The sequence below is a fragment of the Schistocerca serialis genome, chromosome 2 (genome assembly GCF_023864345.2).
Source record: "Schistocerca serialis cubense isolate TAMUIC-IGC-003099 chromosome 2, iqSchSeri2.2, whole genome shotgun sequence".
NCBI classification, from domain to species: Eukaryota; Metazoa; Arthropoda; class Insecta; order Orthoptera; family Acrididae; genus Schistocerca; species Schistocerca serialis.
The window spans coordinates 598,672,361-598,697,255 of NC_064639.1; the positions used below are offsets into that span (position 1 = coordinate 598,672,361).

General features: G+C 40.6%; 1 protein-coding gene across 1 annotated transcript in view; it reads right to left on the reverse strand.

Moving 5' to 3' along the window:
- Positions 1-24,895, reverse strand: part of LOC126457632 (E3 SUMO-protein ligase RanBP2) — a 302,750-nt gene that overhangs the window by 80,990 nt on the left and 196,865 nt on the right. Inside the window, exons 23-24 of the mRNA XM_050094102.1 lie at positions 15,312-15,417; positions 13,578-13,697 (exon numbers count right to left, since the gene is read on the reverse strand). Of these exons, the coding sequence (XP_049950059.1) occupies positions 13,578-13,697; positions 15,312-15,417 (226 nt within the window). The remainder of the gene's footprint in view (positions 1-13,577; positions 13,698-15,311; positions 15,418-24,895) is intronic.

Genomic DNA, 24,895 nt, shown 5'->3' on the forward strand with positions numbered 1-24,895 from the left:
CTAGTAGTGTCACACATTAGATGCATCAACGTTCTTCAGCTCTTGTAAAATTGTATTTCCTGGCATTGAAGTGTTCTGTAGTCATCAAGTATTGTGAGCAAGTGTTTTTCTTAGCACTGCAGTAACAACAACAACAGTGCAGTGCATCTGAACACAAGACCTGCAATAAAAGTGTCACCCAAGAACACTTTCACCAGCTGGGAAGATAAAATTCTGCTGCGAAATATTCATCGGAATTAGACAATAGTAACGGACAAACGCTACACCAATCTGTTGTTATGCTAAAGCTCTAACAATGCAGTGGAGGCAAGTGGATATTTTGTTCTGGGTACAAAGAAATGTTCCATGAAATGAACATTAATCTAGCATGTACAAGGTGAAGTTAATGGGACTTTTAGTGCTGCACAAACCAAAACTTCACACTACCAGGTCGACGAACTGGCTAATGGTGAAAGGCATAGTTTCATCAGGTTGCCTTCGTATCATGCTCATTTAAATCCGACAGAGTAATGTGGCAAATATACAGCAAGAATTTTACATTCAGTAATTCTGAAATGCTGACAAAAGAAGCCACTGCAAATGTTACACGGCAGAACTAGTCTCAAGTTGTCAGCCATAGCAAGAGGATAGTTGAGGAGCCATTGATTCATGAAGAACTGTGACAAGTTTTAAGGAATACGTAAATTCTCTTGCTGCAATGTTAAAAATCTGTTTCTTTTGTCAAAACACAGCTGAGTTTAAAAACATTCATCTCACTAACTTTCTAATTCAGTTGAAATTGCAATAGAATCCTGAAATGCAGTATTATTAAAGTACCAACTGAGTGCATGTCGGGTCAGTAGTTCACGAAACAGTCCATTCTCAGGATAAAAATAAACATGTAGCTTCTTCTCTTATATTGTTACAGAACCCAAAAGAAATTCTCGTTTCACCAGCTATCAATGGCCCTGAATAATTACACTATTTCACAGTAAAAATCTATAGTAACTTGAATATCATGGTAGATATGGAAGTTTGGCATATTAATCACACAGCAAAATACCAGGTGTACCGGTATGAAAGAGTGTTAAGATACAAATGTGTCGATATGAAACATTTGTTGTGAACAAGCCTTAATTTTTGTTTGTTTGTTTGTTTGTTTGTTATGACACCTGTCAAAGATATTTAGCATACATCAAGTCATGTAACAAACAACATCACATGTTTACCATCATGTTAACAATGTCAAATTTTGTACCAGAAAGTGATGATTTGCGGAAAGCATTAATTTTTTGTTTTCATTTGAAAATAAGTTCTGTAGAGTCGTATCGAATGCTTGTCGAGGCATATGGTGATCATGCTCTATCAGAAGCAACATGCAAAAGATGGTTTCAATGGTTCAGAAATAATAATTTTGATGTAAGAAATGAAGAATGTGGAAGACCACCAAAAAAGTTCGAAGATGCCGAAGTGCAAGCAATATTGGATGAAGATGATACTTTTGAGTCAGAAGCAAATGGCAGCAATGCTAAATGTTGCACAAAAAACAATTTCTGACCATTTGAAAGCTATGGGAAAGATCCAAAAGTGTCAAAAATGGGTGCCGCATGAACTGAATGAAAGACAGATGTAAAACCGAAAAACCATTTGTCAAATTTTGCTTCAAAGATATGAAAGAAAATCAATTTTGCGTCGAACTGTCACTGGCGATGAAAAATGGATTTATTTTAAGAATCCTAAACGGGAAAAATCATGGGTTAATCCGGAACAACCATCAACATTGACTGCAAAACCAGATCGATTCGGCAAGAAGACAATGCTCTGTGTTTGGTGGGATCAGAAAGGTGTGGTGTATCATGAGCTTCTAAAACCCGGTGAAACTGTGAATACTAATCACTACAGACAACGAATGATCAATTTGAACAATGCACTGATCGGAAAAAAGACAAGAATGGGCCGGAAGACATGCCAAAATAATTTTTTTTACATGACAATGCACCTGCACGCATAGCAAAACCGGTTCAGGATACAATGAAAACACTTGGCTCGGAGCTGCTACCCCACCCGCCGTACTCATCTGACTTGGCCCCTTCCGACTACCATTTGTTTTCATCAATGGGACACGCATTGGCTGAGGAACACTTCGATTCCTAAGAAGAAGTCGAAAATTGGGTGTGATTGGTTTGCTTCAAAAGACGAACATTTTGATTGGCGTGCTGTCCACAAATTGCCAGAACGGTGGTCAAAATATATAGAAAGCAATGGTCAGTGCTTTGAATAAAATGTTTTTACTTTTCAATTCAAAATTAGTGTTTCATTTTCACAAAAAAACGCTCATTTCATACTGGTAACCTGGTACTCTCGTCTTTGCGCACTATCATTTGCCAAAATCTTGTTTCAATATCGCAAACCAATTATGACATACGAGAAATTTAGGAATATTTCTTTCTAGTTTTTTCACTGATGCAAGAGTTTGTGACTGAGCGCTTTACATACAATCTATACGCAGCAACATGTAACCTAACACACATCAAGCACAATTTTTTTCCTGCATTTCTTGCAATAGTATACCTACTATTGAAATGACCGTTAACGAAATAATAGGTGGTTCATCAGGATGCTAACGAATTGTACGGAATTCCCAAAGAGCCTCAAATCAAGGAGTAGAAACTGTGACAAGACTAGCTGATATTTATGAGGTCACCAAATAAAGGAAAAAGAAGGTAATATTTAAAACAGATATAAAATGATATAGATGTGGTTGTACAGGTCACATGCACTTCAATTGCACGGAGTAACAGTGTCAGCCCTGTTAATGTTTTGCATGTTCTGAACAGAATTTTACATACAGATGTTTCCAAAGGCAGAGAAGATGGTCACAGGATGGAACTCATACCCGGTCTTTAAATTGCGGATTCCGTGAGGGGGGGCAGTGTGTCCACTAAACAATGCTTCCAGCTAGGGTAAGCACAGGTCACCTCTGCAGTGGACATTTCTTTGCCCAGTTATGTGAAAGGGTAGTTGTGTAAATTCTTATTAGATACTGGATCTCTAGTATCTGTGGCAAATAGGAATATACTGGATAAAATCAAACAATGGGACATTCAGGATGGAATAACAACAATATTATGAAAAGGAAAGATTGCTAGTTATCATACAATAGAAGAGGCACAGTCAAAGACAGGCACAACAAAAGGAGTGCTATATATTTAAGCTTTCAGCCAAAAGAGCTCCTTCCAAAGCAGAAAACACACACACACACACACACACACACACACACACACACACATCAGGCAAACTGCCTGGTCATCGAGTGAGTTGTGCTTGTGTGAATGCATGTGTTTTCTACTTTAGAAGAAGTCTTTTTGTCGTGCCTCTTTGTAACAACTCAATGTCTCCTTGATATGGTTAGTAACAATATACTGGCACAGTACACCTGAACCTGCCAAGATTATGTGGCACAGGTGGAGGTTATGCTGATTCACTCAGTTCAACAGTGGTAACTTACGAAGTGGGGGAAGTAACTTCTGGGTTAGTGTGGAAGTTCTCGCTATGGTTGATAGTGGCTACAAAGTCTTATTCAGTTTAGATTTCTTGGCTGTGTAACATGCTAAAAGTTGACTAAGAATGGCACATAACAGAACTGAATGGAACACCAATTCTTATCAGTTTTGTAGCCAGGAAACCAGTATTGACACAACGATCACCTCTACACCAGGGGTTGCTACCTAAACTACACACAAGGTCACTTAAACTCAACTCGTGGTTATTATACCAAAAGGTATTGGAAATTTTATCTGATCTGCCAATTAACTCTTTCTGGATACTTTAACATTTGACTGAGAATGAAGAATTAAGTAATGCACAATGTTTTACAAGACAGTCTGTCCTATGTGTAAGAAATTTATGGACGTACAATAGTGCCCTTCAGAACTGATAACTTTGGTCGCAAAGAAGTAAAGCTATTATGTGATACTGTCACGTAGAAGAAGGTGTAATCAGATGAATGACTAACACTAACTTCACTGGACGTTTTTATTCAGTTCTTGCACATACAAGAGCACAGAGCAAACTGCCTCCAGCCAGAACACATAAGGTACATATACAGTTACAGAACATCCCAGTACAATGATTCTGACATTTGTGGTAGTTCTACAATGTACTCGAACTAAATATAGAAATTAAAATTTTGCAGTTCAGGTGAATTTTGAACTCATGACCCTCTACGCAACATTGCAGTATCATAATCACTACACCACAGTTTCTTCTGTGACATTGCTCCCTCCTTAAGAGAACACCACCTCAGTGTTACATCCTCCTAGTCCAGGAATGAGTCATCGGTTCTGCATACTCCCGATATTCGCCCTGGCGGTGATCTTCTTAGAACTTCCTTTACCGCTACACTCTTCGTCACCTTTCCGCTTGTTGCCTGTCTCTGGAGCTTCAAATTTACCCTGGGTTTCTGGATCCTTATACGGCTTCATTCGAAGGGCATGGACTGTGCCTCTGATCTTTCGTTGTCTTGTGTCAGGGTCAAAATCTTCAACCTCATAAGTAACATCAGACAACTGTCTTACAACCTTATAAGGACCAAAGTAGGGCCTGAGGAGCTTCTCAGAGAGACCAACCTTCTGAACAGGAGTGAAGATCCAGACGAGGTCATCAGGCTGGTAGACAACAGGGCAGTGGCTCCTGTCATACCTTCGGCAATTGTTTACTTGAGCCTGCAGAGTGCGGAGTCGAGCTAACTGCCGAGCTTCCTCAGGTCTGGTTAACATCTGGCCGATGTAGTCATCGTTCATGTCATCACGATGTAAGGCGTTACCTCATGCCCATGCACCAGGAAAAAATGGCGTAAATCCTGTGCCGTCTTGCTTGGTGGTGTTGTAGGCAAATGTCACGAAAGGTAGCACCACATCCCAGTTGCTCTACTCAACACTCACGAACACTGACAGCATGTGGGCCAAGGTCTTGGTAAGAAGTTCAGTAAGCCCTTTAGTTTGCAGATGGCAGGCAGTCGTCCTATGATGAGTAATGTTGCACCAACAGTTTCTCTGTGTCACAAGATTCGACTGAAAAACTTTCCCTCGATCCATAATTAACGACCTTGGGGCACCGTGTTTTAATACAAGGTCTTCCACAGCGAATTTGGCAACCTTGAATGCTTCGGCTGTTTTCACGGCTTTTGTAATTGCGTAGCGTGTCAGATAATCAGCACAAACAATAATCCATCAAGCGCCACTAGCAGACGTTGGAAATCATCCGACGAGGTCAATCCCAACATGCTGAAAAGGCATTTCAGCTGGTGGAATTGGTACGAGTCGGCCAGGTGGTTTCTGAGGAACCGCCTTTCTCCTCTGGCACTCTCGACAGTGCGACACATAGCGACAGACTCTCCTAAATAAACCTGGCCACAAAAATCTCTTGAGGATTTTAATGTATGTCTTAATAAATCCTAAATGTCCGGCTTCAGGTGTGTCATGGAATTGCTGTAGTACATCTAAGTGCACGTGGTTAGGAATCACTGGTAGCCACCTATTTCCAAACGGATCAAAGTTTTTCTTGCAAAGTAATCCATTAACTACCTTAAATTGTCCTATCACATCCTCTGACCGATTTAAGGCAAGCATAATTTGAGATATCTTGGCGTCATCCTGCTCAGCAGAGAGATCCTGGAGTGCAGCAAGACAGTGACTATCTACATTAAAGTCTTGATGGTCTTGCACAGGGTTTTTTGAGAGACGGTCGGCATCTTGGTGTTTTCTTCCACTTTTGTACACTATGGTAATGTCAGACTCTTGAAGGAGTAGGGCACATCTGGTGAGTCATCCAGTTGGATCCTTAAGACCAGTCAACCAACAAAGTGAATGATGGTCTGTGACAACAGTGAATGGCCTTCCATAGAGATAGTCGAAATTTGCACATGGCCCAGATCACAGCAAAACATTCTCTTTCTGTAGTCGAGTTGTTTCTCTTGGCTTCAGCAAATTCCTATAAGCATATGCTACAACCTTCTCTTTTCCATCCGAAATTTGCACCAGAACAGCACCGATCCCATACCCACTGTCATCTGTGTGTAGTTCTGTACGTGCTCTCTCACCATACAGGCAAAGTACAGGGTCAGTCATCAAGAGCTTTACGCAGCACACCGAAAGAATCTAGTTGAGCACCACACCAGATGAATTTAGCATTGGCTTTAACAACTCTTGGAGTGGCCTGGCTTTGGTAAAATGATAGTAATAAGAACATACTCTCAGGAAGCTTCTCAAATCTGTAATACTTTTAGGACTAGTAAATTCCGTTATAGATCTCACCTTTTCTGGGTCTTGCCGAACACCTTCGTTTGACACAAGGTGTCAAAGTATTTTGATTTCTTTTGCTCCAAAGAGACACTTTCTTGGATTGAGTTTCAGTCAGCCTTGTTGGAGACACTTAAGAACGGCTCTCAGCCTTTTTGTGTGTTCATCGAATATCTCTGAGAACCCTATAATGTCATCTAAATAACAACAATACATCGTCCACTTCAGGTGACTTAAGATTATCAGTCGTCCGTTCAACGGTTGCTGGTGCATCACACAAACCAAACGGCATCACTTTAAACTCATACAGGCCATCAGGGGTAATGAATGCAGTTTTCTCAGCATCAGCCTCACCTATTTCGATTTGCAAGTATCCCGAGTACATGCCCATGGATGAGAAAAACTTAGCCCCCTTTAGACAATCTAGGGTATCATTAATTCATGGAAGAGGGTAAACGTCCATTTTAGTTATCTTATTCAGCTTCCTATAATCAACACAAAAGCGCCAACTGCCATCCTTCTTCCTGATAAGAACCACTGGTGACAACCATGGGCTCTGCAAAGGCTGAATGATATCATTCTTCATCTTTTCTCTACCTTGTCACGAATTATTCGATGTTCTGTTGCTGACACCCTGACTTATTGGTTGATGGTCTCCAGTGCTTCACCGTTGATTTTTTCTAATTTGCTCTCTACCTGTGGATTGAAGCATTCAGAGAACTCTGCTTCATGAGTACGGCTTGATACCTGTCCTCAGCAACACCCTTCATGAGATGTACAACCTTATCTTCCTCCTTTATTCTAGAATCCACTATTTTACACAGCTCCAAGATGCCTTGAATGTAGGATGCTGTGCTGTGCACTGCACTTTAATTTATCTTCAGCCTTGCACTTCTGTCATTGTGTCGCCGAAATACTTGCGCAGTTCCACCTGGAATACTTCCCAGCTTGCGAACTTCTCCTCGTTGTTCTCATACCATTGCTTGGCAGTGCCTTCCAAGTAGAAAAATACATTAAACAAACACACGGTCTCATCCCATTTGTTAAATTTGGCAATACACTCATACACCTTCAGCCACTTGTTTGGATACTGGCCATCATTACCAGAGAAACTGGAAGGATGACTCTTGTGGTTGCACTCAGTTGCTGTCATTGTAACGTCGTCTTCTCTGTTGAATATGGCTCGAACTTGGGTTTCTCGCCATGTAAACGGCAGCTCTGATGTGGCCTAATGTGAGCCACTATGTCGTCAATAATGTACGCTATCACAAGTTCCAATACCCATCGTCTCCACCAGAATAATGTCATGTAGAAGAAGGTGTAATTAGATGAATGGCGAACACTAACTTCACTGAACGAAGGTTTATTCAGCACTTGCACATCAAGAGCACAGAGCGAACTGCCTCGGGCCAGAACACATACGGTATATATACAGTAACAGAACATTCCAGTATAATGATTCTTGACATTTGTGGATACTTCTAGAATGTACTTGAACCGAATATAGAAATTAAAATTTTACAGTTCAGGTGAGTATTGAACTCGCGACCATCCATGCTCAACCACTACACCACGTCTTTTTCTGTGACAACATTCTAATAGTCACACTGGCAGTACTGGATGAAGATGAGTCAGAAAGGAATTCCACATCCAAGTTATCCAGCTCTGGGACAGTCATCAGTTTAATTGCACTAAGAAAGAAAGTAGCACATCTGGAGCACAGAACAAAGACAGGGAGATATTGTCGAAGAATATGGTAAGTTATTTGGTCCTCCTGGATCATTGCCTGCCACACACTAACTCAATATTATATTCCCATTGTGAATGAGTCACTTGTGTATAAGCAACCGTATTTGGTCCCAAAACAATTGCAAACTGTCATTGAGGAGTTTATAGCTCCACAACTTCAGTATGGGATAGCAGAAGAGTAATGGCCCCTGGTCAACACCTGTTGTCACTGTCTCAAAGAACTGATCAGATGGCAGCAGAGCATATACTTTTTGTTAGGACCAACACCATTTAAATTAGAAAATAGTTACAGATGCCTACCCTTTGCCCAATATAACAGACTCCAAACATAATCAAAGCCAGTGTCATTACATTACAACCTTGGATCTAAGAAGTGGGTAGCATCAATTAAAGGTAATGCCTGAAAATCTTCTGAAAATGGTGTTCTCAACTCTGGTTTGTCATTATCAATATTATCACAATTTGGACTGTAAATGCACCAGCAACTTACTAATGCTTGGCGAATGGTGTATTTTGAGGAGTAATACTAAAGCAATCCAAGGTCTATTTCGATGATATCATAGAATGTGTCAATGCAAAGTCTTTGAAAATTAACAATCAGCATGGCTAACAGTTGGGACAAGAAATTCCAGTTCGTACAAGAAGTCTGTTACTTGGTCTCATTATCTGCCACAACAGTGGAAGTGCCAAAACGCAACTTGATGCAATCAAAAATTTCCGGACACCCACTATAGGCAAAGAATAGCAGTCATATATCTGCCCAGGTGATTTTTATAGAAAATTTACTCTAAAAATGCAAGACCACTTACACAACATTTGAAGAAAGGAGTGAAGTTTCAGTGGTCTCCAAACAGTGAAACAGTTTTGTAAAACTGTAATATATAGTGACCTCCTGCCTAGTGCATGCTTTTCCAGATTACTTAAAGCAATTTATACTGTTGTGTGACAGCACCTATTTTGCCTTAGGTTGCGTTTTAGGCAAGGAGGTAAACAGACACAAATGTCCAATAACATATGCTTTGAGCCAACTTTAAATAAAAAGGGGGGGGGGAGGGGAGAGAGAGAGAGAGAGAGAGAGAGAGAGAGAGAGAGAGAGAGAGAGAGAGAGAGAGAGAGAGAGGGGGGGGGGAGAAAATAATAATAATAATAATAATAATAATCTGCAATTCAAAAAGAAATGAAAGCACTAATACATTGAATAACTTTTTTAATGTGTTATTTGTACAGACAATGCTTTGATCAACTTTGAAGAAGCAGAATGGGTCGTTCAGAAAGTAATGCAACACATTTCTCTGAAAGCAGGTTCATTTTATGCAGGATTCCAATACACCATATTAGTCTCCATTCTTCTGGCTACAAACCCTATTTTTCAACATAATCTAAACTCAATTCCAGAGCCTAATGTCAACTTAATGGGAGGGCCTGGTACCACTATATTTGTCTAAGCCTGAGTCAGTGTCTTGCTGCATCAATAACCTCTTCTTCATACACACACTGCTCCCTGCAGAATGCCACTGCAAGGAAAGTGTAGATAGTGTAATGGACCAAATGTCAGTGTTAGTCAAGCGGAGGAAACAAATTGTAAATTAATCGTTTTCCATGTTAGAGTCAATTTTTAACAGAAATCCCAAAAGGTCGGATTTTTCTTAAGAGGAGGAATTTTAACAGAAAAAACTACAGCACTGATTAGAGCTGAAGACAGGGCACCAGAACCCAGGCATTGGCGGCACCGGTCATCAACCTGCTTATCAGCATCCACAGCAGTGCCACGTTGCATCCATGACAGCATTTTGGCATGTCAATGCCCTGGGAGTGGACTAGCCTTTAGGAAGCTTCTATGGTTTGAATAACTATCATGTGACAACAGCCAGACCTTGGTGATCGGCCTTTATTCCAGACATTTTCGCAGCACACAAAAACACAGCCTATTTTGCAAAGTAAACCCTGAGCAGCTGCATGTAACCTCCCAACACCAGGACATCATTGTTGAAGAGCTGGACAGTAGTATGATGTCCAGTCTGTCCTAGCCAATGCTGTACCAATGGCGCTGCTGCCACTACTGTCGCCAGGTCTCTAACCTGTTTCTGCCACCTAAGCATCCAGGTATTCAGGTCACACAGCACTGCCAGGCGGGAATCCAGCCATTGCTGCCTCCACAGAGGTATGAATGGAGGACTATTTCATCTGTACCACTGGGGGAAAAGTTGCAACCTCATGTATTCACAGCTATAAATGTATTTGCTGTGCTGATCACACTGCATGCTGATTGGTAAAATATTACCTCTCCGACACAGCAATAGCCACAATGGTAGCACACATTCAGCACTATCACATATGAGTCTGAGCCAGAGATGCTGCACTGGGAGATACTGTGACACCTTATTTACCTCACTTGCTACTCACACCCAGCCGTCCCAGATACATTGCTATAAAGGATTTACACAAATTATTGCAACTGGGCCCATTACCTGTTTTGAAATCTCTAGCGATTCATAATCAGATGGTACATATTTATTGCATGTTTTCAGCAATATGAGATTTGTGTAGAATTCACTTGCAAAATTCGGAAAAGCTTGTGCTGGTAGGAAGGATCCAAATGGAGACGTCTGTGATGGAGTCATTGAAGTGAAGCACATTGTGTTCGGCAGCATGTTCAGCAGTTGGGTGTTTCATAACCAGTTTGTCAGTGGCCACCCATGAAGATATGCAGCATCTTTTTTGTGATGCTCACGTAGAAGGCAGCACAGTAGTTGCAGCTTAGTTCGTGGATCACACGACTTCTTTCGCAGGTAGCCCAGCCTTTGGTGGGAAATGTGATGCCTGTGACCGGATTGGAGTAGGTAGTAGTGGGAGAATGTATTGGACAGTTCCTGTATCTAGGATTATTGCAGGGATGCGAGCCATGAAGCAAACAGTTGGGAGCAGAGGTGGAATTAGGATGAACAAGGGTATTGCACAGGTTCAGTGGGCAGCAGAATATTGGTGTGGGAGGGGTGGAAAGGTTATTGGAAAGTATATTCCTTACTTCAGGGCATGACGATTAGTAGTTAAAATCCCGGCAGAAAATGTGATATAGTAGCTCCAGTGGTACTGAATCATGAAGGGAGTGTTCCTTTGTGGGCAGACAGTGGGAATGTGGGAGGTTGTAAGTGACTGGAGAGAGAAAGCAAGTGAGATCGGTTTCTGTACAAGATTGAGAGGGCAATTACGGCCTGTCAAGGCATCAGTGAGGCACTTGATATATTTTGAGATGGACTGCTTGTCACTAAATATGCGATAGCCATGTTTGGCTAGGTTGTATGGAAGGTACTTCTTGGTATGGAATGGAGGTGTTGCTGGTGGTTGGTAAGTTTGATATGGACGGAGGGACTGATGTAGCCACCTTTGAGGTGGAAGTCAACATTGAGGAAGGTGGCTTGTTGGGTTGAGGAGAACCAGGTGAAGCAAATGGGGGAGAAGGTGTTTACGCTCTGGAAGAATGTGGATAGGGTGTCCTCACCATCAGTCCAGATCATCAAAATGTCACTGATGAATCTAAACCACGTGAGGAGTTTTGGATTTTCGGTGGTTAAGGAAGGATTCCTGTACATGGCCCAAGAATAGGTTGGCACAGGTTAGTGCCATGCAGGTGCCCATTGCTCCATCATGTATTGGTTTGTAGGTGATGCTTTTGAAGGATAAGCAATTAAGGGAGGGAAATTAGACTTTAGTGTCCCACTGACAGCGAGGTCATAAGAAACAGAGCAGAGGCTTGGATTTCCAAAGGGACCATTCCAGCATTTACCTGTAGTGATTTAGGGAAATCATGGAATCTTAAATTTGGTTAACTGGATGGCGATTTCAACTGTTTTTCTACTGAATGCGAATCCAATGTGCTAACCACTGCACCACTTTGCTTGATGAAAAATTATTGTGGGTGGTGATATAGTTGGTCATGGTGACCAAGGAGGAGGTTGCAGGTTTGGAGTTGGTCACAGGTTGGGAAAGGTAGTGTTCAATAGTGTTAAGGACATGGATATTAAGGATGTTAGTGTAGGGGGAGGTGGCATCAATAGTGATGAGCAGGGTGCTGTGTGGTACAGGAACAGCAACTGTGGAGAGTTCGTAGAGGAAGAAGTTGGTCTTCCTTATATAGGAGGGTAGATTACAGTTAATAGGCTGAAGGTGCTGGTCCAGGGCTGCAGATTCTCTCAATGGGGGCAACATAAATGGCCAGAATCGGGCATGCAGGTTGGCTGGAAGCATGTTGAAGATAGGAGTGTGTGGAGTGGTAGGGGTGAGGAGAGAGGGACTCAGGGGAGAGGTTGTGGGCAAGACAAACGAATTTGAGGTGATGATCATGACGCATTTCTGGGATGGGTACACTGTGGCAGGGTTTGTATGTGGACGAATCTGACAGTTGGTGGAATCTCTCTGCCAGGTAATCCTTGTGGTTCAAAATCACAGTGGTGGAGCGTAAGTCGGTAAGCAGGATTATAAGGTCAGGACCAGTTTCTAGGTGATGGACTGCTGCTCTTTCTCTGTGGGAACCCCTGGGGGATGACGATGAGGCAAGGTTTGTGGTTACGAAATTCCAGAATGTAAACAGTGTGTGATTTGGGAGCAATGTGAGTGGACCATGGTTAGATGGAGAAGTAAACTGAGTCAGACAGGGTTCAACATTGACTTTGGGTTGAGTCTAATTAGTTGGGTTGGTAGCCAGAAAGTGTTTAAGCTGTTACTTTTTCTGAAATCAAAATGACCTCTGTCCAATATTTTGTAAAGGTTTCTTTTGATTCTTCTGGACTTTAGTTTGGTCATCAATTTACAAACATGATTTGTCAAATTCATCATTCAATAGTTTCCATACTTTTCCACTCTTGCCCTCTTTGGTAATATGACAATGCTTTTCTGTAAAACTGACAGTCACTGTTTAATAGACTTTTTGGCACACTTTCCCACATGTAACCCCAATTTCAGTAACTCCAAAGCTATGTCATCCACTTCCACTGACTTCTGCAAGTTCAGATCATTCGCTATTCTCTCAAACTATGACTGCATTACTGAACTGTGTATCTCACCCTTATGAACTACCACCTCTTATTAGGCTTCTGGGCAGTTGCTCTCAATTTTACAGGCCTCTGATGTATTCCTAGCTTTCTGTCTGCTGCTTGAGCTAGTTTCTAAACTGCACCTTTCAGCTTTCACATTAACACTTCCTGGATCTTACTAATCTGTGGGACAGACTAAGATTAAATATAACTTCAACAATTTTGGCTATAATCACCACTTTCTCTAAATCTTCTACAGGTATGTGTTTTATTCCAAGTTTTCAGTATTTACTTTACTATGTACACTTTTTTTTACTATCTTGTTTTAGGCTCCCATAACTAGTATATTATGATCTGAATTTATGTTTAATCTAGGCATTATCACCTGATGTTGCTAACTTAAAGAAATGAGTATCTTCACAGTGTGTACATTTCACTTAAATTATGTACTGATTATAATTACTTAACTTTTATATAAAATCTAATTGTTTAAAAGTTTAAGTGTCCACTATTATCTCACCTTTCATTTCTGACAATCCAAAGCGACTTGACAAGGAGAACTTTGGTGTTCCACTAGATTCTGGCTTATTATCTGTGACAGCAAATGAGAAGGTCTTAAAAGCAGGAGAAGTAGCATCACCTACACAAAAATAAATAAGCTCCTTCAGATTCATTGTATTAACATAAATCTATGCATGTGCAAAAGCAGACAGTGTATGGAACTATATTCATTTAGTTACAATCAGTAAGTCACACGTTAATAATTAGATAGATTATTTGGTAAAAATACCATTGCTCACTTTTTGAAGAAGGGTAGGGGAGGGGGGAGATAAACAGGGTGCATAAACTGAGGTGACAGTAGTGTTGCGATAAAGATATGTACATATACAGATGGTGGTAGTGCGGTGTACATACCGTATAAAATGGAAGTACTTAGGCAGAGATGTCATTTGTACTCAGGTGATTCGTGTGAAAAGGTTCCTGACGTGATTATGGCTGCGTGATTCCCTTTCGGAAATCATTAGGGAATTCAATATTCTGAGATCCACAGTGTCAAGTATGTGCTAAGAATACCAAATTTCAGGCATTTTCTTTCACCACATACAATGCAGTGACTGACGGCCTTCACTTAATCCCCAAGAGTGGGAGCATTTGCTTAGAGTTGTCTGTGCTAACAACATGCAACACTGCTTGAAATAACTGCAGAAATCAATGTGGGACTTACAACACTGCAGTGAAATATGGCATTAATGGTCTATAGCAGCTGATGACTGAAATGAGTGCATTTGCTAACAGCTTGACGTTGCTTGCAGCCCCTCTCCTGGTTTTGTGATCACGTAAGTTGGACCCTTGATCACTGGAAAACTATGGCCTTTATGGATGAGTCCCAATTTCATTTGATAAGAGCTGATGAGACGGTTTGACTGTGGCATAGGCTCTATGAAACCAGGGACCCAAGGCGTCAACAATGAACTGTGCAAGCTGGTTGTGGCTACATAATTGTGTGGAATTTGTTTAGGTGAAATGGACTGGGACCTCTAGTCCAACTGAACCAATCATTGACTGGAAATGGTTATGCCTGGCTACTTGGGGGCCATTTGCAGCCGTTCATGGACTTAATCTGTATGGATGACACTGCACAATGTCACAAGATTCCTTTGAAGAAAATTCTGAGTGAATGATTCGCTGGTGTGTTATGTAGTGACATTTCAACTGTAAATAATAGGCATAGTGGAGTGTCATTTTCAAACAATGGAAAATCCAGGCTGGAACATAACAATACGAGAGAAGGAAAGTTGCTACTTACCATATAGCGGAGATGCTAAGTCGCGATAGGCACAATAAAAGATTCACACAATCATAGCTTTCGGCCATTAAGGCCTTTGTCAACAGCGCGCGCACACACACACACACACACACACACACACACACACACACACACACACACACACACAAGCGCATGTGTCATTTTCATCAGTTATAAAAGTTCCATTAAAGAAGTTTAGCATACATTACATGGCTGCTACTCAATACGACAAAGATGTGAGCTAGTCTCCTCACAGCAATGTCAACAAACATATCTAAAAACACTTTCTGAATATTTAGAGAAATTTCCACTAAGAGGTGAGGGGGTGGGAAGTGGATTGCAGAATTACCTTTGGCAACTAAAAGCATTAGGCCTATTACCCCTTTATTAAATGGGGCTGTTGTTAATAGTATCTTCATAAGCAGCATAAGGCACACATGGAATTACCTGATCCATCACCTTTCGTCTCAAGAGACAATTGTTTGTCTGCCATTCCTGGACTCCTATTGCTTCCCTTTTCAGACGAAAATATTTTACCCTCAGCCACACCAGCCTGAAGAATAAATAGATGTAATTGCATTTATCAACATAATGGCAACACTAAACGAAATGTGTATGAGGGAAGACAAAGCTCTTGCTAAGAATATTGATATATTAAAAGCAAATATCGTGGCTTGTTCAAGTTAACATGTTGGGTTAGTTACAACCCAGATTAAAATATTGCAAAAAAGGCAAAATTTTTTGTACAGTTGTTGGCAGTGTTATATTCCAATATGTTGTTGAAAATAATAACAATAACAATAATAATACACAGAACAGCCCTAAGGAAATTTCTTATTTTAATATTCACATAAGGTAAATGTGAAATGACAGACTGTTTTCAATAAGAAAAACTTTTCTGAAAGCATTGTGTTAGTTTTCTTATTTCCTGTTGCTTTACTGATTACAGTTTGGACACACAGTTACATAAATATCAACAAAATCATAAATTTGAAACAACAGTTGTCTAGATTGGCAATTGTTTTTTAAAACATTAATATTTTCCAGCTTTTGTTCTTATTTAATGCAATTTGGACACAAGTAGGGGAAGTTTTTTACATTACCCACACAATTTATGTTCGTTTTATAGCCATTGCTACCTAAACAAAACTCGCAATGTGCAGGTTTTCTCCTTGTTGCTGATTCTGACAGGCTTGGCACACATTCGGAGTTTTCAATGTTTCTGATTATTTACAGAGAATCTTTTGTTCTTAGGAAATTTATCCTCAATGGAATGTGTCTCGCTACCAGCAACTTTACAAGTTCCTCCAAGAATATTCTCCTCCTAGTCAATTTTCTTGCATTCCAATTAGGGTCAAAAATCTCCACAAATTTTAGGAAGTCAGCGAAAAGAGTAAAATAGCTACTTCCCGACAGTCCAGCTAAGAAATGTGCTGTAGTGAAGAAATAATTATAGTGGCAGGGTCTCCTGAAAGAAATTTAATCCCAAAGGCCTGTGATGAACAGCAAACAGTTGAAACTTTTACGAACAGAAACAACACAAGCTGTCAAACTCCTGCTAGAAGGGATACAAAATCAGTTAAAAGATCCTAACTCTAAGAAGTGTACAATTTTGCAGATACATTACATAGTTATCTCCATGAAGAATGCTTAACAGTAGTTTAGAGTGAACAATAAGTGGACACAAAAAAAAAAAAAAAAAAAAAAAAAAAAAAAAAAAAAAAAAAAAAAAAAAAGGGGGGGGGGGGGGGCTACTCGTTATGTGCTGCAACTAAAACAAAGTGTTCGTTTCTGACATACTGCAGGACACATGTATGTTGATATTATATTAGCTCTGATTATGTGGTGAATGCACTGAAAAATGACACTGAAAAAGAAATTGGAGAATATGTAGTCTGTAATGTGAAGAGCAAATCCTGCATGTTGAATTCATGTACAAAACTGAAAAACGGTAGACCTAGACTTCAATCCAGGTTGCATGATGAAGTTTACTATGATTCAGAAGTTAAATGGAAACAATGGAATGAAGTTGATAAACAACCAGAACTTGACATTAATTGTGCTGTTGCTGATTCAGTGACAGGAACTGAAGAGGAAATTATTAGATACAAATTTCATTGTTTTATTAAAGACAACACCATCTGCTGAGTGAGATGACAAAGCAAAATGGATCAAGAAACTGGTTGCTATAGATTGACTTTGCAGAAAATTCCACTTACTATGCAAGATGAAATTCAGAGTGCTCATTGGCTGCATGAGCAAGTAATAGTTTGTGTTGCAAGATAACTCAATTTTCTATTAAAAAATGTAAAACAACAAAAATTTTTAAAACCAAGGAACTGAGCATTCAAATTGCTTAATTTGTGTATAGATTCAGTTTTGTAGAGTACCGAACTTTGCTTTAAAGACAACAGAATTTGCACGAGTCCTGTGTGGAATGAAGAGTGCCACATTCGGAAATATCAGTGTTTTTAATTCTTGTCTAGACAAGATTTCACATTTTAGGTTCAATTGTTGCAGGTCTCAATGACTTCACTCTTCATGTATTTGTATTTAAAAATGCAGATTTGTAGTGTAAATACATTCATAGAATTTCTGGAATCTGTACATTCAGATCTGGCAGGAGGTACTTTTCATGCCCCCGTATGAAACCGTCAATTTTCTGATTTAGATACAATTTTATAAAAGAAAATCTTTTATGAGTTACATTTAATTCTACAGAAGTAACTGTCTGAATGCATTATTTATCATTTAGAAGAAGAAATATTAAGTGTACTGAGTAATGAATCCCATAATAAAGAAGGTTAATTGTCTTGTATGGCATTCTGAATGGATCACTGGTAATACTGCAATAAGTTAATGTCAACTAAATGGTGTGAGGGGAAGATGTATTTTCACATAATTAGATTGTTCCTAAACTACAGAGCTGAAAGCCTTTCACCTTGTAATGTGTGTTTGAAATATTTTTCTGGACACATTCACAGTAATCATTTGTAGGGAAAAGCCACTAGTTTCTAGCCAAAAAGGAACACTGGAGACAAATGACTTACCTTTATTACTTTGTCATATTTTCAGCAAGACTTACACTGCACCTGAACACAAGCTTGTACACTCGACAACAAAAAAAGTGGGTCATGCCTGAATTCCAACGTGTAGGCTGCACCTGAATGTATGCAACCAACATAGCATATCTAGGTTGCACATCGTCGTAACACTCCACAGTACAGTCGTAAGATACACAATGGGTACCGCTAGAGACTACTGTAGAACACCGGTCTTTATGACACCCCGTCCAGATGTAATGTAACACCACGATAGTATAGAAGAGATCAGACAGTCCTTAACGTTTGTAAACTAAACTTAATTACAATAAGTGACATTTCAAACATTATGGGACAACTAATTTTGTCACATAAATTGTTCAGTAATCCTTAGGCACAATTAAATATTTGAGACAGTATATGGATTTATAAAGTTGTATGGAAATTGGAAACAAGTTCTTTGCCTTCTAAAAGGTTTACCCAACAAATGCTGAACGTTGTTCAACGTTGAGTGGTTTTGCATCAACTTTCTGTAATACTAAGCAGTTAAAAGAAAACGTGATTAACGGCGGTAAACACTCTACGGAAATCCCAACATTAACAGCGAACCACAAGTAATACCATTGTTTACATGACCCATCAACAGATACTTGTACACAAAGTTGTACTTTAAATGACATGACCAACGTCTTCGTTCTGGATACAAATGCAAACCCAGAACTTAAAGCCAGTGTTAACCAAGCGAAGTTTTATGCCTTATTGAGACTCTATCCCTAGGCAGAAAGAGACGTCAAATATTGACGTTTGCACCAGTATCAGTTATCAATTCTCAACTGGAACGTAAATGACAATGTTTGTACGAAACCAGGAACCCTAACATTACAATTACCTTCTTGGTAATTAACCTTGAAAGATGTTGTATATTGTTGCTTTGTCAAGGAACAAAGGATGCACATGTTTAAAACTGAAATGCCATCATGTAATGCTGGTGACAAGGATGCGAACCCAGCACCTAATTGGATTGTTGAATAAGTAAGTTTGTCACCAGTAGTGAGGTTGGAACCTTAAATGATGACTAAAGTTGTATTGCCTGACCGGGATTCGAACCCGGTGCCTACTGCCATCGTCGTCGTCTAACGAGGAACAGACGAGAAATGTCCAATGTTGGTCCTCCATTAGCCAGATATGTGCATGTTTAACTAGAAATAAGGCGACGAAAATGTTTATGCTGACAGAGTCGAACGCCGCACACATGGTTATGAAGACACGTTAATAACCAAATTCTCATTCAGTACTAGCTAGGAGTAGCATGTTTAGTTGTAAACCTTAAGGTATTTCTCATCCCTAGTAATGTGTTGCCTAATATCTGCGATATCATGGTGTTAATTTACAAGTGGACTGACTGCCGTAAAGAGCAATGTTCTCTAGTAGTCATGTATCATTGAGATGTAAATGAAGTGCCTCAGCAGAAAGTAATTTCTGTCATGCAGTACGTATTGTTTCAGAGACACTGAGTACATGTTATAAGTGCACAAAACGTGTAGTATATACTACGCATATACTATTATTTGGAGAAGCTGCCACCAAACCTGTTTACTTTTACATTCCGCTTAGTTGTCGTGGTTGAATACATGTTTTCTTAAGGTTACATCTAATGTAGAGCACTTACAAGAAAGAACAGTGTCCTGTGTTATGCTATTGCTAGCTAGGTGAAATATTTTGTGGTAGCTATGTTTAAAATGAATGTATTTCTGAATGTATTGTTCGTCAAATATTTGAATGAATCGTCAACCGTAGGTGTGCCTACACATGTTATAGCATAATAGCTGTAGCTGCGTTAGTTTATACTACAGACTTGGGTAGGTTAGGTGTAACTTTTGATCCTTCAAGGTGTGATCGTGGCCTTGCGGCCCGGGTCTCTACTAGCCGCGGCTCCCAAGCTACGGGCCAGCCAGGCTGGCCGAGGCGAGACGGAAGTGAGCGAGCTGGCGGTGGCGTTGGTGGGCCAACAGCCCTCGACAAGCCAGCACGGCTGAGCCGCATGCCTCTGCCTCTGCCACTCCGTTTGATGTAAATATGGTTACCTCCTATCCTGGCATCAGTATAAGAGCGGCAAGTAGAAATACACAACAGGCTATCTGCCGTAATGGCTCACTGGGAGAGGTCTATTCGAGAGAGTCGTCACTCTCATTGAAGGAGGAGGATGTTCCATCAGAGAAGCTGTCAGACGGTATGGCGTACCACATACCACTGCAATGAGATGGTGGAGGATCTGCCTTGAAAGAGGCACCACCAACAAGGCTCCTGTCTCAGGCAGGAAGAGAGTGAGCTCACAGTACGAAGACAGGGACCTAGTGTCTAGGAGCAGAGAAAATCCCTTTCTGAATGCGAAGCAGTTGCGGCGGGAGACCAACTTCCCGGGCTCCAGTGACACAATTCGCCGAAGGCTGAGGGACGCTGGTCTGCATACACAACGATCCACCGCAAAACAAGAGCTCAACGAAGACAACGTTTTATACCAGCTAGCATTTGCAGAGCTCCATCTGAGGGCGTTGTGGAACAACGTCATTTTCACTGATGAGAACGGTGTTTTCCACCAGTAATGATGGTCCACGAATCATTTACAGACTGCAAGGGACTCGTCATCAACGCGAATATGTAACCACGATGAGAAGAAGTGGCCGGATATCTGTTACCTGCTGGGGTTGGATTTCTGTGAGAGGGGCGCAAATTCTTCACAGGATAGAAGGAACTCTGGACAGCATGCAGTATGTTCACATATTGGAAAATGTGATGCTTCCGTCAGTGCGAATGCTGTACGCAGAAGGGCACGTCACCTTGCAAGAGGACCATTCTCCCATTCATAATTCTGCATTTGTTCAGCAGCGGCTCTCCACGATTGGTGTCAACGCCATGGACTGGCCGCCACGGGCGGCTGATATGAACCCCATGGAAAACATGTGGGCTGAGGTCACAAGAACATTAACAGAGAACTGGCCACGAAACCAACCAACTACTGTGGACGCTCTTTGGTACTGCGTCCTGGAAGCCTGGGAGAAAGTTGCTTCTTCAGGCTGTTACGTCCGACAGCTTATACATTCTATGCCAAGACGCATGATAGAAGTACAAAATAATGAAGGATTCTGGATAAAATATTAGAGTCCTTAAAATGTTTTGTTATGTCTTCTTTATCGTCATTTTTCCTCATTGGGAGCTAGTGGAAGATCACGTGGCAACAGAAAAGATACAATATGGGTTAGTTTTCCTTCGAGTTGCCTTTTTAATTCAAGTGGGTTTCTTATGAATATACAGTTTGTTAAATATTCTATTTTGATTTCATTTATACCCTGTCTAGATACTTACAAACTAATCAGCGTAGACGGATTCTGCCACAGTAGTTTTTGTTATTTCAGATACATCTCTCTCTTCCCCTCCATCCATGAATACACCCTCCGTCCTCCACACAATACATAAACAATTTCATATTATGTTTATTCATTGTTAATATCCTCTCTCTCTCTCTCTCTCTCTCTCTCTCTCTCTCTCTCTGACATTATCACCGCAAGTGCCCTTCTATTCCATTCCCCCAGAACAAACAACAAATCTAGCGGTTTTCATTGTCGCTGCATTTTCTCTTTTAATTGCTGCTGTCTTTACTCTCTATCATTCCTCTCAACACCTATGAAACCGTATTCTTTGATCTTCCCTTCCCAATACCCAATTCTTCATTCTGAAAACAGTCCTTCCTCATCTCTCGGTCCTAAGATAAAACGAACTGTGGCACACACCTAAGTAAGCAATACTTTGCACGCATTTCACGCTTATATTTTGCACTTTTGCACTTCTATCCATTCCCAGATCCCGCCCTCCTTCCTGTTACCTGTCCCTTGACATCTGCATCTACATCTAAATGAATACTCTGCAATTCATAATTGTAGATCTCATGTCAGGCGTAGAATTATAACACACACAAGTAACTCTTCTGCAACCCTAGTAATGCCAAGTGCAGAACACCATTAAGCTCCGTAGTTCAATATCCGGAGTAAAGATAACATCCCTTCGCTGCCGACTGGGGTAGAGCGGCATTCATTTGAGCTGTGACTGATGGAGAAATCCTGGAAGGCAGAGACTCTGTCACCAGCATGCTGTCGTAAACTAGAAAACGTATTTCATTTAATGAACCAATGGCCATGTAAGTTCACAAGGCACTTACTTTATTTGGAACTGAGATGTTGAAAATTGTGGTGCTGGACTGGGATCCGAATTCGATTTCACTGTGTTCCCAAGACTGCAAACTCTTCTAGGCCCCCTCGAAAGGCACCTATCTGGTTTCGACTCCTGATCAGCACAAAATATTCATTATTTCATTTCAGGCCCTAGCATGAGCGCTCCGAACTGCTAGTGAAAAATAGTTGCATTTGCAACGTCTCTTCTTGCGTTGTCAGCTGTAAAGTGTTCGTTACAACTCAGCCACATGATGAGCTTTTTATCACACCATTATAAGATCAAACGTTTCCTTACATCTTTTCAAGTTCAAACATACCTCTCCATCCTATTGGCGAAAACGGATTTGGGTTTAACGTTGTGATCACCAACGACGGTATGTTGTGTATTCAACTTCTAGCCAGCAATTTTCCATCACATCACTGAAAGAACAAACATGCCACTCCTAGCTAGAACTTGATAGATAAAGTGTCTTCATGACCACGTGTGCGGGGTTTGAATTCCATTCAGCACAGAACTTTTCATCACCTGATGTCTAGCTAAACATGCGCACATCTCGCTACTGGTGAACCAACAATAGCTATTTATCGTCTCTTCCTGGCTAGGAAACGACAGCACTAGATTCTGGGTTCGAATCCCAGTCAGGCAAAAACCATTCTATCATCATTTAAGGTTCCAACATCTTGCTATTGGTGAAAACATTTGATATTTAACTTCTGATTTTACGTACTTTGTTAACAATCTGATTAGGTGCTGGGTTCACATCCCTGTCACAAGCTTTACATGATGGCATTTCAATTTTAAACATGAGCATACCTTGTTCCTTGTGAATGACACCATATTAAACGTCGTTGGGGTTAGTTCCCAGGAAGGTAGCTGTTATGACAGGATTCCCAGTTCAGTACAAACATTTTCGTCATTTATTCTCAGGATCTGAATTGATAACTGATACTGGTGCAAATGTCTATACTTCAAGACTTTATGCCTAGTGATCGGGTCTCAATAAGGCACAAACAAAGCTTAGCTTAGTTAGCAATGGCTATAGGTGCTGGGTTTGAATCCAGGTCCAGAACGACGATGTTGGTCATGTCATTCAAAGTTCAAATTTGTGTACACGTAGCTGTCGATGTGTTACGAGAACAATGATATTACTGGTGATTTGCTGTTAATGTTGAGATTTCCGTAGAGTGCTTGTTGCCGTTAATCGCGTTTTTTTTTTACTGGTTCGTCCAATATCCAGTTTCCAGAGCCACTCGTCGTTGAGTGACTTTCAGCACATGGATGGAAAACCTTTTCGAGAGCAAAAAATTTTTTTCCAATTGCCGTACAGCTTTGTAACTCCATATATTGTCTCACGTATTTAATTTTGACTAAGGATTACTGTACAATATATGTAAAATAATCTGTTTCCTCAGAACATTTTTGAATGTCACTTGTTGTAATTAAGGTTAGGTTATGAGTGCTATGGGGTGTCTCATCGTGAAGAACGTGTTTTCTAATATGTTTTGTATGATGGTATTAGTTGACGCTTAGACTGACTGCCATAAAGACCTTTGGTCTCTAGTAGTCTCTTGCAGTACCCATTGTGTGTAGTCAATCGACTGTACCCCACAGGGTTTTGGTGTTTAGAGGACCTGCAACACAACTACGTTATGTTGGTTGTATTCGGCAGTGACCCACTTTTTTTGCTGTCAAGTTTACATAAATTCTCATTTTCATCCACTCTGAACAAATTTCAAACTACTCATGAAAAATGAATCCCAGATATTTCAAATAAATGACCAGAAATTTAATTTTCAATTTTGATACAGTATTCATTGCCATTCAGTAAAACACACTCCTATCAATATTTTTACATGTCTTCTTCTTGCACAGCAACAGTTATTGGGCAGCATCTACTCCCACCTCGGACATACAGTATTTCTACTCTGGGAAGCATACATGACTTTAGATTCATATAACATGTACACATTCCTTTACTCTAATCATGCAGTCATTGTACATACTTTTATTGTGCAATATGGCAACTAAACTATCATCCTGAGTGTCCTTATTAAACCACTCTTCTCCCCTTTATGAAGCTAAGTGTACCCTTAATGTAAACCAACATTAATCTGCAGTTGTCTGTGGTTCTTGTCACTACCACCTCCCTACCAAATCCTTGCACACATCTTGCCAGAATACAACAGCAATAAAAATTTGCGGGTTGTAAAATAAAGCATTGGTTGTGCAAGTTTTTCATTCAGACATCTTTACAACAACAGTGGAAGATATGCTTCCTACTTCTATCCCAATTAGTTTGAAACCAGCAACAGTTAACTGTCAGCAAAAGCTCAGGCACCAGTGAAGCAGCCATGTCACATACCAACTCTGCAGCAAACACTGCACAGCTTTTTGTCAGTGTGGCTATCAACCAGCTGTACATCAGTATGAATGGCCACCGCCAAACTGTTACCAAGATCAAAGCTGATCACCTGGTGGCACAACATGCAGTTGAGCATATTTTGCCACACAGATAAGAGTTCCCCTTGCAACACATACATCAATGATGTAACCATCCTGGTTTCAATCTGCAGTAACCCACTATCTCCATACTGTCCACCCCATGGTTTCCCCCGTACTAATTCATGACCCCACATCATCATCACTGTCCAGCTCTGACAATCATGCGTCACATGCCTAGTCCATGTACCTGCCCACCCTCCCTGCCACATTCCAAACTGGCTGCCTCCCTCCAAGTAGGAAATCAATCAACCCAAATCCCTC